The sequence below is a fragment of the Eptesicus fuscus genome, chromosome 8 (assembly GCF_027574615.1).
Source record: "Eptesicus fuscus isolate TK198812 chromosome 8, DD_ASM_mEF_20220401, whole genome shotgun sequence".
Taxonomy (NCBI): domain Eukaryota; kingdom Metazoa; phylum Chordata; class Mammalia; order Chiroptera; family Vespertilionidae; genus Eptesicus; species Eptesicus fuscus.
The window spans coordinates 7196378-7213748 of NC_072480.1; the positions used below are offsets into that span (position 1 = coordinate 7196378).

At 38.7% G+C, this 17371-nt stretch overlaps 1 protein-coding gene across 1 annotated transcript in view; it reads right to left on the reverse strand.

Moving 5' to 3' along the window:
* The window catches only part of PDS5B (PDS5 cohesin associated factor B), a 238008-nt gene that overhangs the window by 14550 nt on the left and 206087 nt on the right, over positions 1-17371 (reverse strand). Inside the window, exons 29-33 of the mRNA XM_054719739.1 lie at positions 16208-16270; positions 14029-14174; positions 9437-9542; positions 744-1186; positions 543-653 (exon numbers count right to left, since the gene is read on the reverse strand). Coding sequence (XP_054575714.1) covers positions 543-653; positions 744-1186; positions 9437-9542; positions 14029-14174; positions 16208-16270 — 869 coding nt within the window. The remainder of the gene's footprint in view (positions 1-542; positions 654-743; positions 1187-9436; positions 9543-14028; positions 14175-16207; positions 16271-17371) is intronic.

The window sequence follows — 17371 nt, forward strand, 5'->3', positions numbered from 1 at the left end:
AAACTATCTGTGGATATAGATGTATTAATTTGATTAAAACAAACAAAATCAAAACATCAAAAACTTGAGATCTGCGTGTGATAATTTCTATGGATGTAATTTAAGAAAAATAATGCCTGTTACTTTCCTACATAGTTCAAAGAATAAAAGCAAAAGCATAAAAGCTATTTTTTTAAAAAGCCGCTGAGGAAAGACAGGAAGAAAAATCGTAGTGTGGAATTATAAGGCAACCAGGTCAATATGCTATGATTATTTAAAAATATATTAACACCTCGTAAGGTACCATAAAATCTGTACTGGAAATAATAAACTATTTGGTATTCATAAAGATTTTCCTAAAACCTGTAAAAATGTACAAAAGTTACTAGAGGGTTAATTGGAATATCAATCACCTAGGTAAGTATATAAAAACTTTACCTTACCTAGTGTGTTGGAGCTAAATATATGGCATTTAAATGCAGCTCTATGTATATTTAAAAATTTATAAACTTCTGCAAAATAATTTGAAATTGGTTTGAAATTTAACATTATTTACAACTTACACATTTTTTTTTTGTTGTGATGGTGATGGCGTTTTTGATGGTCTTCCTCGTCCTTTCTGTGGTATGGATTGTGTGGATTCAACTGCACTAGTCTCAGGAGATTCTGCTCTGCTTTGGGGAAGACCCAAATGTGGATAGCATCAAATTATGATTTATAATATAGTAACTAAATATATGCAGTTTAGAGTTACACATACTTACTTCTGTTGTGCTCTCTTTGAAGTTCGGTGCTGTTTGCTTTTTGACTTCTGTTCTGTGTTTCCACTTTGTCTTTCCTCTTCTTCCTCTTCTTCTACTACTGAAGGTCCAGATTTTTTTTTGCTTCCTTTTTTAGAAGTTTTCATTGTTGGCTCTTCTTTTGTTGTACCTCCCCCAACAAGAGGTTTTGGTGGTCGGCCTCTTTTACCTTTTTTTGGTGGACTATTCTGTTCATCCTCATTTTCTAACAAATCTTCTTTGAGTCTCTTTTCCTCAGGCCATTGCGGCTCATCTGACTCTGAAGTTGTATGGCCTCTCTTCCGTCCACGCTGACTACCTTTAGGTTTCTGTTCTTGTACCAATTTAGTCAGGTCATCCATACCTAATTTCTCTTCTGAATCAGTGGCTGGTGTTTTTTTCCGGCTTCTAGGTTTGTCCAATTCAGACTAGGAATAAAAATCACAATTTCAAATATAAAACTGTTAGTAAGCATATTTTGAATGAAACTAACAAAAAAATCTATTAAACACTTTTGTCATAAAAATGTACCTAAATAAAGTATAGAGTTCTTAAATATATCAGAACCATAACTTAACTTGCTTTTATTAGTTTTATAATTTAAAACATTATCTGGGATAAGAGGGTACTCGTTTATTTTTACTTAAGCTAGAAAGCCTCAAATGGAAACTTCTCAAGACCACTACTTTATTACATTATAAATTTTAATGAAGGGCACATAAAAAGAAAATTCTAATTCAATGCTTGAATAATAGATGACTATATTAAAATATAATGGATCAGTTTTGATATACAATTTGAGTAATTCTAATTTTACCACACAGTATATAGTAAGACATAAAATATCTATGTTCTACATCATGCTTTACATATCATAAAAGGACTATTTTTGTTTTATAAACAAAAGTTGCAAAATATAAAAGTTAAACATTTATTGAGTTTTGAACACATTTCTGAATCAAAGATACTGCTTTATCCCAGTAACAAAAATAATTTTAAAAATCAGTGACTTTCAAATCTCTATATATAAAAGCCTAAGTGACCGAACGACTGGTCACTATGATGCACACTGACCACCAGGGGGCAGAATCTCAATGAAAGAGCTTCCCCCTGGTGGGTCAGTGCACTCCCACAGTCAACCTCCTGTGGCTGGCCAACTTCCCGTGGTCTCTTCCCGCTGCCCAGCCCCAATTGGCCTTGATCAGCCCCAATCACCGGCCAGGTCAAGGGACCCTACCTGTGCATGAATTTGTGCACCAGGGACCCTACCTGTGCATGAATTTGTGCACAAGGGACCCTACCTGTGCATGAATTTGTGCACCAGGCCTCTAGTTTAAAATAAAATCCTAGTTTACATTTGGAGAATTTATGCATTTACCAGCAGATAGAGACTGAGAAAATTCTCCAAAGAAACAAAGAATAGTATGTATGAACATGTATAATGCTCTCCATATACACACATACAATATAAAACACACAAATATATAAGTTTATAGTAATAAGTTAACTTTCAAAGTTTGTACCAATTTACATTCTTAAAAATCATTGAAAACAAAAATGATCCACCTGTAATTTTTAAATGTTTAATTAGTTGTGCATTTCCTATTTGTGAACTGCCTAATTATGTCATTGGTATTATGCCCTTTTCCATTTGTTTTCTGGAGTCTTAGTGTTTTAATCTATATTCTTTTACATTTCTGAATATTTTAAGATTTTGTTAACTATTTGTTATGGACTAAATTGTGTCTCTACATCCCTGACCGGTTTGGCTCAGTGGATAGAGCGTCGGCCTGAGGAATGAAGGGTCCTGGGTTCAATTCCAGTCAAGGGCATGTACCTTGGTTTCGGGTACATCCCCAGTAGGGGGTGTACAGGAGGCAGCTGATCGGTGTTTCTCGCTCATCGATATTTCTAACTCTCTATCCCTCCCCCTTTCTCTCTGTAAAAAAACCAATAAAACATAAAAAAAAAAAATTATGTCTCTACAAACTTCATTGGTTGAAGCCACAACCTCTAATGTGATGTATTTGGAGATAAGGCCTTTAAGAGGTACTTTAGTTGAGATGAGGTCATGTGGGGTGAGGCCCATATGATGGGATTAGTGACCTTATGAAGTATCAGGAGAGAGCTCTCTCTCTATATATATATGTCTTCATCATGTAAAGACACAAGAAGAAAGTGGCCATCTGCTAACCAGGAAGAAAGCTGTCATCAGGATCTGAATTGGTCAGAACTTTGATCTTAACTTTTCCAATCTTTAAAAATGTGAGAAAATTAATTTCTATTGTTTTATGTTACCCAGTTTATAGTATTTTGTTATGGCAGCCTAGTCAGACATTATTTTTTACCTTGTTTTAGAATAGGATATGAGATGAGGTTCTAAACTGCTTTTTCCTACTTCCACTCCCAAAGAGACATTCAATTCTTTCAAAATTACTGATTTGTAATGCTTCCTTTATTCTTTTCTTAAAAAAATATATTTTTATTGATTTCAGAGAGGAAGGAAGAGGGAGAGAGAGCTAGAAACATCAATGATGAGAGAGAATCATTGATTGTCTGCCTCCTGCATGCCTCCCACTGGGGATTGAGCCCGCAACCCGGGCATGTGCCCTTGACCGGAATCGAACCTGAGACCCTTCAGTCTGCAGGATGACGCTCTATCCACCAAACCAAACCGGCTAGGGCTTCCTTTATTCTTTATTGTGTTTTAAAAAGTAATGTTTTGGGGCTATTAAAATAGCAGCACAATATTTTACTAATTATAACTATGTATCTGGTTGGGTTGATCTTATGATTTACTCCTCTTTTTCAATCCATTTATTCTTTCACATGGACTTAAAATCACACTAGAATTGTAGTTACATATAAAACATATGTTTTTATTGATTTCAGAGAGGAAGGGACAGAGAGAAATAGACAGAAACATCAATGACGAGAGTCATTGATCAACTGCCTACTGCAAGCCCCTACTGGGGATCAAGCTCCCAGCCCAGGCATGTGGCCTGACCAGGAATCAAACTGTGACCTCCTGGTTCATAGGTTGATGCTCAACCATTGAGCCACACAGGCTGGGCCAATTATATATTAATTTGAAAAAATTGTCATTTTTTTTTTTTAAAGGAATAGTTTACTGATTTTTAGAGAGAGCGAACAGGAGATGGAGAGAGAAACATTGATGCGAGACCGTAACATTGATCAACTTCTTCCTGTATACCCACCACCAGGGATTGGGCCAGCAACCTGGGCATGCATGTGCCTTGGCCAGGAATTGAACTGGCAACCCTTTGGTGTACAGGACAATGCCCAACCAATGGAGCCCCATTGGCTGGGGCAAAACTGTCACCTTTTAAATTCATTTTTCCTATGAAGGAACATAGCATGTCTTTTCTTTGTTAAGTCGTCTATGTTTCTCAGTTTTGATATTTTCTCCACAAAGGTTCTATTTCTTTTTAAGATCAGGTTTAGATCTATCTGTCTGCCATCTCTCTATCTAATTTTGTTGTTGTAGTGGTTATTGTGGTGAAGTCAATCCACTTTCCCCCAAGTGTATAGCTAAAGAAAGTAAAATCAACAGAGTGAAGTTAGTTATGTACATACGTACATAAACAGATACATGGCACCATGCTAACCTCTTAGTTTTTCAATTACTTCTCTAGTTTTTCTAAGATATTACAAAAATAAAAATAAATTTCTCTTCTTATTCATCGTCAAACCTTTGACTTTTATTTCATTGTCTTCTTGAAATGAACATTCTAGTACAATCTTACCTAATAATAGAGAAAGATGTAAATTGACTGTACCTTAGCTATGCCCACAGCCAATCAGAGTGAGTATGCAAATTAACCCAACCAAGATGGCAGTTAATTTGCATACATACCTGGGTCCAGGGAACCTCCTCAGCACACAGGTCACTCCCAGCCGGCCATCAGGCGGAGGCTTTAGGTTTAGGAAGGGGCCAAGCCTGCGATGGGAGGGGCGGGGGTCCCCTTCCCAAGCCTAAACCTGGGGCGGAGGCTTTAGGCTTGGAGAGGTCCTGGGGGGAACCCCTTCCCAAACCTAAACCTGGGGCAGAGGCTTTAGGCTTGGGAAGCGGCCGAGCCTGCAATCGGAGGTGAGGTGGGGGGGGGGTCCCCTTCCCAAGCCTAAACCTGGGGTGAAGGCTTGAGGCATGGGGAGGTCCTGCGGGGAACCCCTTCCCAAGCCTAAACCTGAGGCGGAGGCTTTAGGCTTGGGAAGGGGCCGAGCCTGTGATTGGAGGTGCAAGTGGGGAACTCCTTCCCAAGCCTAAAGCCTGGGGCGGAGGCTTTAAGCTTGGGGAGGTGCCGAGCCTGTGATTGGAGGTTCTGGGGGCGGGGGGGGGGGTCTTCCCAAGCCTAAACCTGGGGTGGAGGCTTTAGGCATGGGAAGGGGCCGAGCCTGCGATCTGAGGGGCGGGGGTCCCCTTCCCAAGCCTAAACCTGGGGTGGAGGCTTTAGGCTTGGGGAGGTCCTGGGGGGAACCCCTTCCCAAGCCTAAACCTGGGCAGAGGCTTTAAGCTAGGGGAGGTGCCGAGCCTGTGATTGGAGGTTCTGGGGGGAGGGAACCCCTTCCCAAGCCTAAAGCCTGGGGAGGAGGCTTTTGGCTTGGGAAGGGGCTGAGCTTGGGATCAGAGGGAAGGGGAAAAAAATCAATGGAAAGATATCCTCAGGTGAGGCTAAAAAGAAAAATAAAGAAAGAAATGTCATATCCTATGAAAGACACATCTTGAAAATGCTTAAAGAAAGTTGTCATTTTTCATGGTGAAGGGACTGGAGTTTGTGTTGATGAAAATACCATGGTAGCAGCAGGTTGATGGGGCTGGCGCCTTCCCCTGATCAGCCCAGTTGCCTCAAGCAAAGGGAGGCCAGACTGTGGCTTAGGTCCGCTCCCAATGGGGTGTGGGCTTAAGCCATCTGTAGGACATCTCCTGAGCGTTCCCAGTATGTGAGAGGTGGCAGGCTGGACTGTGACCCCTCCCCAGTGCACACATTTCGTGCACCGGGCCCCTAGTTATAAATAATAGTGGTGACAGCAGGTTGCTTGTTTTGTTCTGGACTTTTCATAAGAATGTTTCAAGTATTTTGCCATTAAGAATAATAACTTCAACTAAATCATTCACTACTAATTTAAGTAGACAAAATTTTTAGCATGTTAAGGATTTATCCTTTTGGTATTAGTTTATTAAAAGTTCATCTGTAAAAATTTATGTCTTCTTTGGCATGATCTATGATTCCCTTTTTAGCGTTTTTCTTATTCTGTTTATTAATATGCTATAACATATTAAGAGATTTTTTAAAGCATTATATTATCCTTACATTCCAAGGAAAAAAAGACCTACAAATGATTGGTTTTAATTTGTTAGTATATATTTAGTTTTTTTTTTTTTAAACATATTTTTTATTTTTTACAGAGAGGAAGAGAGAGGGATAGAGAGTTAGAAACATCGATGAGAGAGAATCATCGATCAGCTGCCTCTTGCACACCCCCTACTGGAGATGTGCCCGCAACCAAGGTACATGCCCTTGACCGGAATCGAACCTGGGACCTTTCAGTCCGCAGGCCGACGCTCTACCCACTGAGCCAAATCGGTTTTGGCTATATTTAGTTTTTATTTTAATTTTTTTTTAATTTATTTTTTCCATCACCATTTATCCCCTCTATGCCCTCTTTCCCCTCCACCCCCACAATCACCACACTATTGTCTATGTCCCATGAGTTCTCTCTTTCTTTTATATAATTAAAAATGAACTGTTGTCACTCAGAGATGGGAAGATTAAAGAAATATACATTATAACTAAATTTAAAGTGGCATCTCCAATTTTAAATGCTATAATTCATTTGGATGTCCAAAGATCTAAAAGGATGACTTAATTCCTTTATGCTCTGAAAAAGGTTGGTGGTAAAAATGAAACCAATGCCTGCTTTGAGAATACCATAAAATTAATCTAGTTTGCTAAGGCACTACATTCTCTAATTTCTTTTTTCATTTTGCACTACATTGTTTTAAGAGCAAAGGGAGTATAAAACTAAGGCGAGGAGCATGAAAATGTTACTTGCAAAACTATAATTTTGAATATAAATATATATGGAGAATTCCTTTGCAATTTAATATCAATATGAAGCTAGGAATAGCAAGGGAGACAGTACTCTTTCACTATGATTTATTGATATTAAAATTAAACTTCTGTCTCATAATTCTCACCTCTCTGAGGATATTTCAGTTGAAACTAGATTAATAAGTTTCTAAAACTTTTGAAAATGAATGCAATGTTGCACAAAGGACAGCCAAAGGTCTTCATTATAATTATACAAATAAATTCCAAAAGGACAGAAATTCAAAACTGTTCAATAAAAAATAGAGACTGTATTTTGCATTACTTCCTAAGGTAAAATTAGATATGGAATTTACAGAATAAAAAAATATTAAGAATTAATCAAAATCATGTTTCCCAAATTTGAGGGGATAAGGAGGAGCAGCATGTGGATAGGGATGGTCTAGCTGATGTTTCCAATAAATGAGAGAAATTATAAGCTTTCTTCCACTAAGGCATTTCCAAGCACATGATGACCAACTCTCATCCTACCTAATAAAGTAGTAATATGCAAATTGACCGCACCTTCGCTATGCCCATGCCACACCCACCAGCCAATCAGGGCGAGTATGCAAATTACCCAACAAAGATGGCGGTTAATTTGCATACGTTGAGGGAGGGAGGAGTGAAGACTGAAGACAACTTAGAAGGAAGAGGGAGGAAAAGCGGAAAGCAAGGTGGCTGCCAGAGGGAAAGCCTGGGCTGGGCGGGGCGGGGCGGGGCAGGCGGCAGCCGTGCGTGGGTGCAGGCACTACAGCTGCAACGGCAGCGGCAGCGCACGAGGCCGCAGCAGCTGCTTGCAGGATTCTTCCTGCAAATGGGCTACTAGTAAATGATAATGAAGGAATTTTTGCACTAAATGAGAAGTAGCATTACAAGACAAATACCTTTGCCAATTCAAGAATTTTCTTCTATAAATCCAGGTAACAGCATTCCTTTCGGACTAAGCAATCAATTTTAATTTTGGTTGGCTGAAATTTTTAAACAGCCAATAAAAATCAGAATTTACAGATAGATAGTAATGATTTAGTAAGAATTTTAGAATTCTAACTTTTTAAGTGGAAAGAGAAACAATCTGGCAAAATAAATGACTGGATAAACTTGAAAAAGAACTGAGAATAAAAGTTTTTGGCTATGTAATGTTGAGCCAGTAAAAGACAATCAGGGCAGTACTACAGGGGTGGGCAAAAGTAGGTTAACAGTTGTGAGTACACAAAACAGAGTGTATTCCTGTATTATTATTTATTTATATATTATTTTGTCTTCTTCTATAAACCTATTTTTGCCCACCTCTGTATTTCAGAGAAAGCAAAAGTAATTATTTTACTAATAACCTTCTACCTCTATTAACTGAGTAGATTGAAACACATTAACTTTTATTTTATGGTAATCATTAATAAAAATATTAATCTTTATAACAACAATTCATTTGGGCTAACTGATTTATTCTGATAAACCTTACCAGCTAAGTATCCACAAGTTACAGATAAAGAAACAGGATTCAGAGAGCTAATTAGTTATTTTAAAAAGTTTAGAGCTAACCTAGAAAATAAAAATGTGCCCAATTATTAAGGCCATCAGTTTGTGTTGAAATATATAACTACCTTCTGTATCTATACCAAAACCACCAACTTTGTCTTCAAATGACATTTATAAATTGTATCTATCATATCAACTATCATTGCTATTAAGATTTTAAAACTAAACGAGGACTATATGAGAACTGTAGCAATTCCTACCTTTATTAGAAGCTTTTCTGTAATAATAAAAGTATAATATGCTAATTAGACCCGAGAGCCAGACGATCTTCCGGACAAAGCCAGTGGCGAGGGCCGAGCCCCTTGCACAAATTTCGTGCATTGGGCCTCTAGTTTAGTAATTAAAGGTTCAAGAAATCAACTAAAATGAGGGAGTCTTTAAATAACCTCATTCTATTTCTTTTCTCTAAGGCTAATTCTAAACTTATGTTTAAAATAAAGCAAACAAAAAAACAAAAAACCCAGCAGTCTGAGTATAGAACTGGACTAGCATGTTAGAGTCCTAAGACCTAAAGAAAAAAGATTACTTAGTATAATGACAAAAGGCACAAGAAATTCAATATACTTAAATTACATGGTAGAGGATAATCATAAACTCAAATTTATAATTAAAATCTTTAAAAGGAAATCATGTCACCCTGTCCAGTGTTGCTTAGTGGTAGAGCCTCAGCTTGTGAACCAAAGGGTCTCAGATTCCATCCTGGCACATACCTGAGGTTGTAGGTTCAATCCCCATCCTGGTCAGGGTGAGTGTGGGAGGCAATGAATCAATATGTCTCTCTCACATAGATGACTTTCTCTTTTTCCCTCTCATAAATGTCTCTCTCTCTCCTCCCCCTACTGCTTTTCTCTCTCCCCTTTCACTCTCTCTAAAAATCAATGGAAAAAATATCCTCGGGTAAGGATTAACGAACAAACAAAAGAAAATCATGTCAAATTTGAGAGTAATGTTAAGTGGTTTCAGTGTAAAAATCATTATTTCAGTAAAATGAAAATAATAATAATTATAAAATCAAACCAAATAGCTCACCCTTACAAGATCAGAGTCGTCTCTCTTGTCACTTTTTTTCCCCGACAAAGGTGAAGACATTGTGTAATCCTCATTTTCACTGTGGTCCATTTCAGAACTATCAAGCCTTTTAATACAATTTATAATTGTTATTACAATCAAATAACCTTAAAAGCTTTTTCTGTTCTCTAATGCAGCTTTATAAAATAAAGGTTCATTTCATTCAAAAAGTATTGGTTTTATTCTATCATACTTAGCACTAAATCAACAAGCAAAGAAGCAAGTTTAATAAAAAAGGAAAGAAAATAAAAACATCACAAATTTATTTTTTTCCTAATTCTTTTTAAAACCTAAATTCTATCTTGGAGTGGAAACATAAACTAAATTGAGACATTTCTTATTAGCAAGTTGGATTGGCCTACATTACAATCTGCCCTGTCCCCTGCCTCTCCCCTTTCCCTAATTATTTTCCTTCTTACATTATCACCCTCTAATACACTAAAAGTTACTAGGTTTATTATCTACCTGACTACCTTTTCCTGCTAGAATGTAAATGTGGATCTTTTGTCAATTTTACTTACCAATGCATACTAATGCATGTGGATCAGTGCTTGGCACAGAGTAGGCACCCAATAAATACTTGTTAAATAAATTAACAGCACATTTTTTTTAATGCATTGGTATAAAGGCCCAGTCTTCTATCCTGGGTGATTTCATCCTTATCTGGTTTTAAAACCCATTGAAACATTATTGAATCCTGGATTTCAATATCTAGCTAAGGTGCTACCCTGAGTTCTAGACTCACATATCCAGCTGCCCACTCACTTGAATTTATAATAGGAATCTGAACCTTACCATAGCCAAAATAGCTATTTGGACACCCCTCTTCTCCCCACCTCCCCAAAACACACACACACACACACACACACACACACACACACACACACACACAGACACAAGCACAGCCTGTTCCTCCTCAAGGACTCTACAGCTCAGTAAATGGCTTCTCTTTTCCCCAGCTCCCCAAAATACACACACACGCACATGCACAGCCTGTTCCTCCTCAAGGGCTCTACAGCTCAGTAAAGGGCACCATTATCTCCACAGGTGATACAAAAAGCCAGGATACATCCTTAAATCCTCTTCTTCCCTAACTGTTCACAACTAATCCATAAAGCAAGACCACTTTGATCTTGCATCAAAATAAATCCTAAATTTTACTATTTACCATCTTCTTCCCTCTTTATCCCTTCCCTACAAGACTATTAGCTGACTCCAAACTGGTTTTTCTATCTCAATCCTAGCTTCTCTATTTTTCAATCAGAGCAGTATTTTAAAGAGCAAATCAGATCACCAGATTCCATAACAGTATCTTCCAGTTATACTTAAAAATCAAAACCAAATTTCTTACATTCACAAAGTCCAAACATTATCTGGCTACCTCTCAACTTCATCTCTAACCATTACTATCATTCCTACTCTCCAACCAAACTGTCTCAAACACACTTAGCTTATTCTCTTAGAAAGAGTTCTAGGGAAGAGATGGGATTGGATGAAAAAATGACAAAATAAGGTTAATCAAAGAGTGAAAGAAAATTTAACCAAAGTATACTGAAAAAGTATAGAAGAAAACCAGGAGTCATTTGTTTTGAGTAACAATGGGAGATGAGGACAGACTAACATATAAATTATCTTAAAAGCAAAATAAGGGGAGCCAATTAAGATTTCTGAGCAATGGAATAACCTTAAACCAGCAGCATTTAAAAAAAGAGAATCTAGCAATGATATGATCTACATAGCTAGAGGAGTAAGAAAGGGAAATAGCCAAGTATAATAATTAAATGGAATGAATGAAATAACAGAAAAGAGAATTATAAAACACTGTAGGGAAAAGTAACTGGTAAAACTTAGCAAGGGGGAGAGTCAAGGACAGTTTTGATGTTCTTAGTCTAGATGACTAGGCAGAGTTAGATCATCTATGATTATAACCAGAAATTCAAGTAAAAACCCCCAATAATTTAGAATTTGTTGCTGGAAATGTTTTGGTCATTTTAAGTATGAGGATATTCACTAGAAAATGTTCAAATGATATGTGTGAAGAGTCACTTAAGTATAAGCCACTAATATATATTAATATAGAAATCTTGAACAAACAAGAGCTATAGATATTAATTCTGTTCTACTTCTATTGTACTATACAGTGGAACCTCTGTTCTTGAACTTAATTTGTTCTGGAAGGCTGTTCAAGAAGTGCTTTGTTCAAAAACAGAACCATTTTTTCCCCATTAGAAATAATGTAAGTTGAATTATTCTGTTCCAGACCACCAAATGAGTTCCTATTTTAACCTTTCCTATATTCAGTAGATGTCTAATGTACTGTTTAATCTATAAACATGTACTTCTTTTCTTAATTTATAGAACCACCCCCTACTAGCCTTAAATGAATCATTTTCAGCACTCATTCCAGGGGTGTCTTTCAGGTCAGTATGCAGCATCTTTGCTTGTCTCAGAAATGCTGTCACCTGCTAACTACTTTTTTTTTATCTAAATCATCAGTTCTACCTCTACAAATGCCTGTGATCATTGCTTCTTTCACACCCTTAGCAACATTAGCACTCCTGATGGCCTCTATGCTTTTAAAATTGTGCTAATTGTTGATTTCCCCAGCAACAAAAGCATTCTCTCCTTTGTTTGTTGCCTGAGAGACACTTTTCCTCTCACTGAGGTATCAACATGAAAGGGTTGTCAGGTTGAAAACGGAAGTTTGGTTGGACAAGCAAGACATTCTTTTATGTGAACAACTTGGTCAAGAACCAAATTGTTTGAGATGGGAGATGTTCCAGAACCGAGGTTTGACTGTATAACATTTAAACACTCATTGTAAGGGAGTTGGTAAGATACTTCAGAATGTCTCCTCCCTCCTTTACTAACTGGTTATGAACAATAAAAAAGACAGCATAAAGTCTTCAATAATAGTAAAATCAGCCGAAACCGGTTTGGCTCAGTGGATAGAGCCTCGGCCTGCGGACTGAAAGGTCCCGGGTTCGATTCCGGTCAAGGGCATGTACCTTAGTTGCGGGCACATCTGTGCAGGAGGCAGCTGATCGATGTTTCTCTCACATCGATGTTTCTAGCTCTCTATCTCTCTCCCTTCCTCTCTGTAAAAAATCAATAAAAAATATTTAAAAAAAAAAATAGTAAAATCAATAAACAGTGGCAGTTTAGCCCTGTATAAGGCTCTGCTGCTAACAAAGGATGTACTAAGCACTATGGCTAAAACTAGAGAAAGTGTAAAATGTGTTTCCTTTTTGCTTTCTTCAAACAAAAAGTTTATACACGCACATACTAAAAATAAGTTTAAATCATACCAAACAGAGGAAAATCATTTGGGCAAAAAATGAAATAGGATCCCAAGTCAAATTTATAGAAAATATTCCTTTATTAACTTTTGGTCGAGAATATGTTTGTATATTTTCAGAAAACAACTCCGAGACCATGTGGATTCCAGTAACAGAGAGGAATCGACAGGACTACTCCAGCCATGAAGACAGAAGAGAAGCAGTCCAGAGATGGAAGAAGCTGATGTGGCCTTCCCATACTAGCAGTTAGCTGCTGTGCATCACTGCAGGTTGCCCAGGACCAAACCAGAGAGAGTCGGACCTGCATTACCACCATTTGTTCACCATCCAGAACTGTAATGTCAGTGCTGACATGTACACATAAGGAACTGTTGGACATTGAAATTGGGTCTCAAAAGAACTGTTGGCCCAGAAAGAAACTCACTACAGACTGATTCATTTCCTGTCACCATAACCATTATTGCTTGTCTCATTTTCGGTTCTTATAAGTGTATTTCTAATAGCACATGATCTCACTCATCTAGGGGAAATAATGAACAACATAGACGGATGAACAAGAACAGACCCAGAAACAAGGAGGCATGGATCAGACTGTCCGGCCTCAGAGGGAGGGTAGGGAAGGGTAAAGGGGAGAGATCAACCAAAGGACTTGTGTGCATGCATATGAGCCTAACCAGCGGTTAAGGACAACAGGGGGGTGGGGGCATGTGTGGGGAGGGGTGTGGGATGGGAATGGGGGGATGAGGACAAAGATGTGATACCTTAATCAATAAAGAAATTAAAAAAAAATCATACCAAAGAATATAAGATGATCTCCCCGCCTACACTAGATTACATCAACACTATTAAGATGTGATTTATTCTTTTAAAAACTTTCTATGCATATATAAGCAAATGTAAATGCAAATCCTTTTTAAAACTCAAAAACACGTAACACTGGTCTTATTCTTTCTCCTTTCACTCAATAATGTATTGTCGAAACTCTTGATATTATCTCCTACTTCATAATTTTTAATGACTGTGTATTCTACTGAATGGACGTACTGTTATTTAACAGTTTTATAATTGCTAGACAATTGGATTACCCCAAAAGCTAGAATATGAAAGGCTAAGATGGAGAGCTTGACGACCAATGTTAAATGGTATGCATTGATTTCCACTCACTGACATTAAATGTTTTGGGTTACATTATTTTAGTTCTCATAGCTTTGTTGGAATCCTTAAATATAAAGTAGGTATTTCTTATGTACTTACCTCCCTTTTATTCTTCCAGGAGAGCTTGGGTTTGAGCTGCTGCTTGAATTGCTCACAGTTTCCATTCGTGAAGATTTTGTCTGAGATTGTTTGCCTGCTGATGAAAGCGGCTTATTAACAGCTCCTAGAACATTGGTTGCTTTAGGCTGTAATGAAAAATGCATATCTCTATTTGATTAAAGCCAAAAGAAAGTTAAAGGACCATAAATAACATCTCTGTCAAAGTATTTATATACAAACTAGAGGCCCAGTGCATGAAATTCATGCACGGGGGGGGGGGGGGGGTTTCCCCTCTGCATGCTGGCCTGAATGCCCCTAACTGCCCACCCCCCCGCCGGCCTGATCGCCCCTCACTGCCTCTGCATGCTGGCCTGAATGCCCTTAACTGCCCCCCCGGCCGGCTTGGTCGCCCCTAACAGCCCCCCACTGCCAGCCAGGTCGCCCCCAACTGCCCCCTCCTCGCCGGCCTGGTCACTCCTAACTGCCCCCCCTACCAGCCTGGTCACCCCTAACTGCCTTCCCTGCCGGCCTGGTCGCCCCCAACTAACCCCCTCTGCCGGCCTGGTCGCCCCTAACTGTCCCCCTGACGGCTTGGTTGCTCCCAACTGCCCCCCCTGCCGGCTTAGTCACCCCTCACTGCCCCCCCTGCCAGCCTAATCACCCCCAACTGCCCCCCCCATGACGGCCTGGTTGACAACTGCAACCCCTGCTGGCCTGGTCACCCCCAACTGCCCCCCCTGCTGAACTGGTAGCCCCCAAGTGCCCCCCCTGCCAGCCTGGTCACCCCTCACGGAACCCCCACTGGCCTGGTTGCCCCACACAGCCTGCTGTTCAGTCATTCGGTCATCCCTCACTAACCCCCCTGCCGGCCTGGTTGCCCCACGCAGCCTGATTTTTCAGTTGTTTGGTTGTCCCTGGGCAGCTGGGGAGCCGAGGGGACTGGGGGACTCCGGAGGCAGGCAGGGCTGAGGGGACTGGGTGCCACCATCTTGTGGCTGTGGGCGCCACCATCTTTGAGGGTGGGGCAGCAATTAGCACATTTCCTCCTTATTGGCTGTGGGTGCCACCATCTTTGAGGGTGGGACAGTCAATTAGCATATTCCCCATTATTGGCTGTGGGCACTGCCATCTTTGAGGGTGGGGCAGTCAATTAGCATATTCCCGCCTTATTGGCTGTGGGTGCCACCATCTTTGAGGGTGGGACAGTCAATTAGCATATTCCCCATTATTGGCTGTGGGCACTGCCATCTTTGAGGGTGGGGCAGTCAATTAGCATATTCCCGCCTTATTGGCTGTGGGTGCCGCCATCTTCATGATGGTGTGAGGGTCAATTAGCATATTCCCTCTTTATTAGATAGGATCATGAAAAAATGTGCCTATTAAATAAGAATAAATTGGATATCACTTGAACAAATAAAAAAAACTATATAGGTAGCAGAATAGTCAAGTTTCTTAGTTATTTCAAAGCTTACATAGAAGTGAGAACAAATCAAATGTATAACAATGAGAATAGATTATTAGACTCTTGCTGTGGAAGGACAAAAGATGCTTTTTCACTTTAAGATTTTTATCTTGATACTAGAGGCCCAATGCACGAAGATTCGTGCAAGAATGTGCCTTCCTTCCCCTGGCTGCCAGCACCGCCTTTGCTCTGGCCGGAGTCGCCTTTTCACTCTGACCCGGAGCCACCTTTCCGTCTTCCCACACTGCCCAGAGGCCCGGAGCGGCTGGGGCAGGGTGGAACACCTGCGTCATCGCCATGGCAACGATGCAAGCATCCCGCCCTGCCCTCAGCTGCTCGGTGCCTGTGTATGCAAATTAACCCTCCATCTTTGTTGGGTTAATTTGCATACTCACTCCTGATTGGCTGGTGGGCATCACAAAGGTACAGTCAATTTGCATCTTACTCTTTTATTAGTGTAGATTATAGGATAGATATTTAAAGATCAAAGTCTCCAAAGGCTTTATTATAAAGCTAAAAAGTAAGGTCATGTATCTCAGCTTACATCTATAGAGTTAATATAACTATTTTTTACTAGCAAATGGAAGATACCTAATAATTAAATTTTCTTACTTAAAATATACCAATGTTTAAAGAAATACAAAATAGCATAATTTTACCACTAATAAAACTAAAATAAACTACTACATAAGAATTGAAACAATTCTCAAAACATACTTTTCCAGGAGTGAAAAATGATTTCATTTCAGGAGGCAGATAATTTTTGGTGTTACTGAAGTTCTACAAACAAGGGAAAAAGATGTAGTTAGTGAATACTAAAACACTGTATCTGTGAGGGTCAAAAGCTAAGAAAAGCCAACAACAGCTTTTGTTTTGAAATACATAAAAAGTTCATACATATTAAAACTAATCAGTTAAAACACAAAATTTCAGTTATTGCTTTTAAATAATATACTTGAACTAATCTTGCACCACATAATCTCCTCATATCTTAATCACACCAAAGTGAATGCTTCAAAGGATGAACCTACCAGGCCGTTCTAAATTTCTATATACTATAGTAAGACTTTAATTGGTATTTTGATTAAGAAAAAAAAAGACATTGCTGCTTTCTATACTCTCAGTTACTCAAGAGTCAAAGATAGACTCTTGAAAACACCTTTTATACTTCATACAATACTTGAGTTTAATGACAGTGGGAACATTCTTGTAGCATTCCAAGGATCTTGGGTCTATTCCAGTGTCTGTTCTCCACTTGTTTCCTCATATTAGAGTAAACCCTCACACAAACTTCAAATTTAACTGACAAAATTTCCAGTCCATATGTCCTTTGTGAAAATTAACACCCTGTTAATTTTAAAATGCTTTTAATCAAGACTTGCTTATAATTAAATTAACAGGTTATTTTTGTTATTAATTAACTGCTATTTTCCCAAATCTTAGCATTGGAAAAAATACTGTAATTTTGCTGATATAAATAAATATTATATATCTACAACTATAGTTTACAGATTTAAATCCAAGAGTCACCGGTAGCAAACAATATTCGGGAATGATTAGCATGTGATCACACTGTTGTTGAGTGGCGTGAACTTCTGCAGCAGTTTTAACACAGGCCAGCCAACGTGCTAATGTGGGGTGAACCACACCCAGCCATTTACTCACGGTGGCTGGTGAATTCACACATTGACTCGACCTATACAGTATAAATTTAAAATTAGAGTAATTCACATAGAAAACTTTTCTATGAAATTAAACTTTTCATATGTAATTTTAATAATACAAACCTGTTTACATAAGTAAAAACAGGTAAACTAATCTATTGATTTTTAACATATGTATTCAGAAAACCTACTTTATTATATAACAGACTTTTGGGTT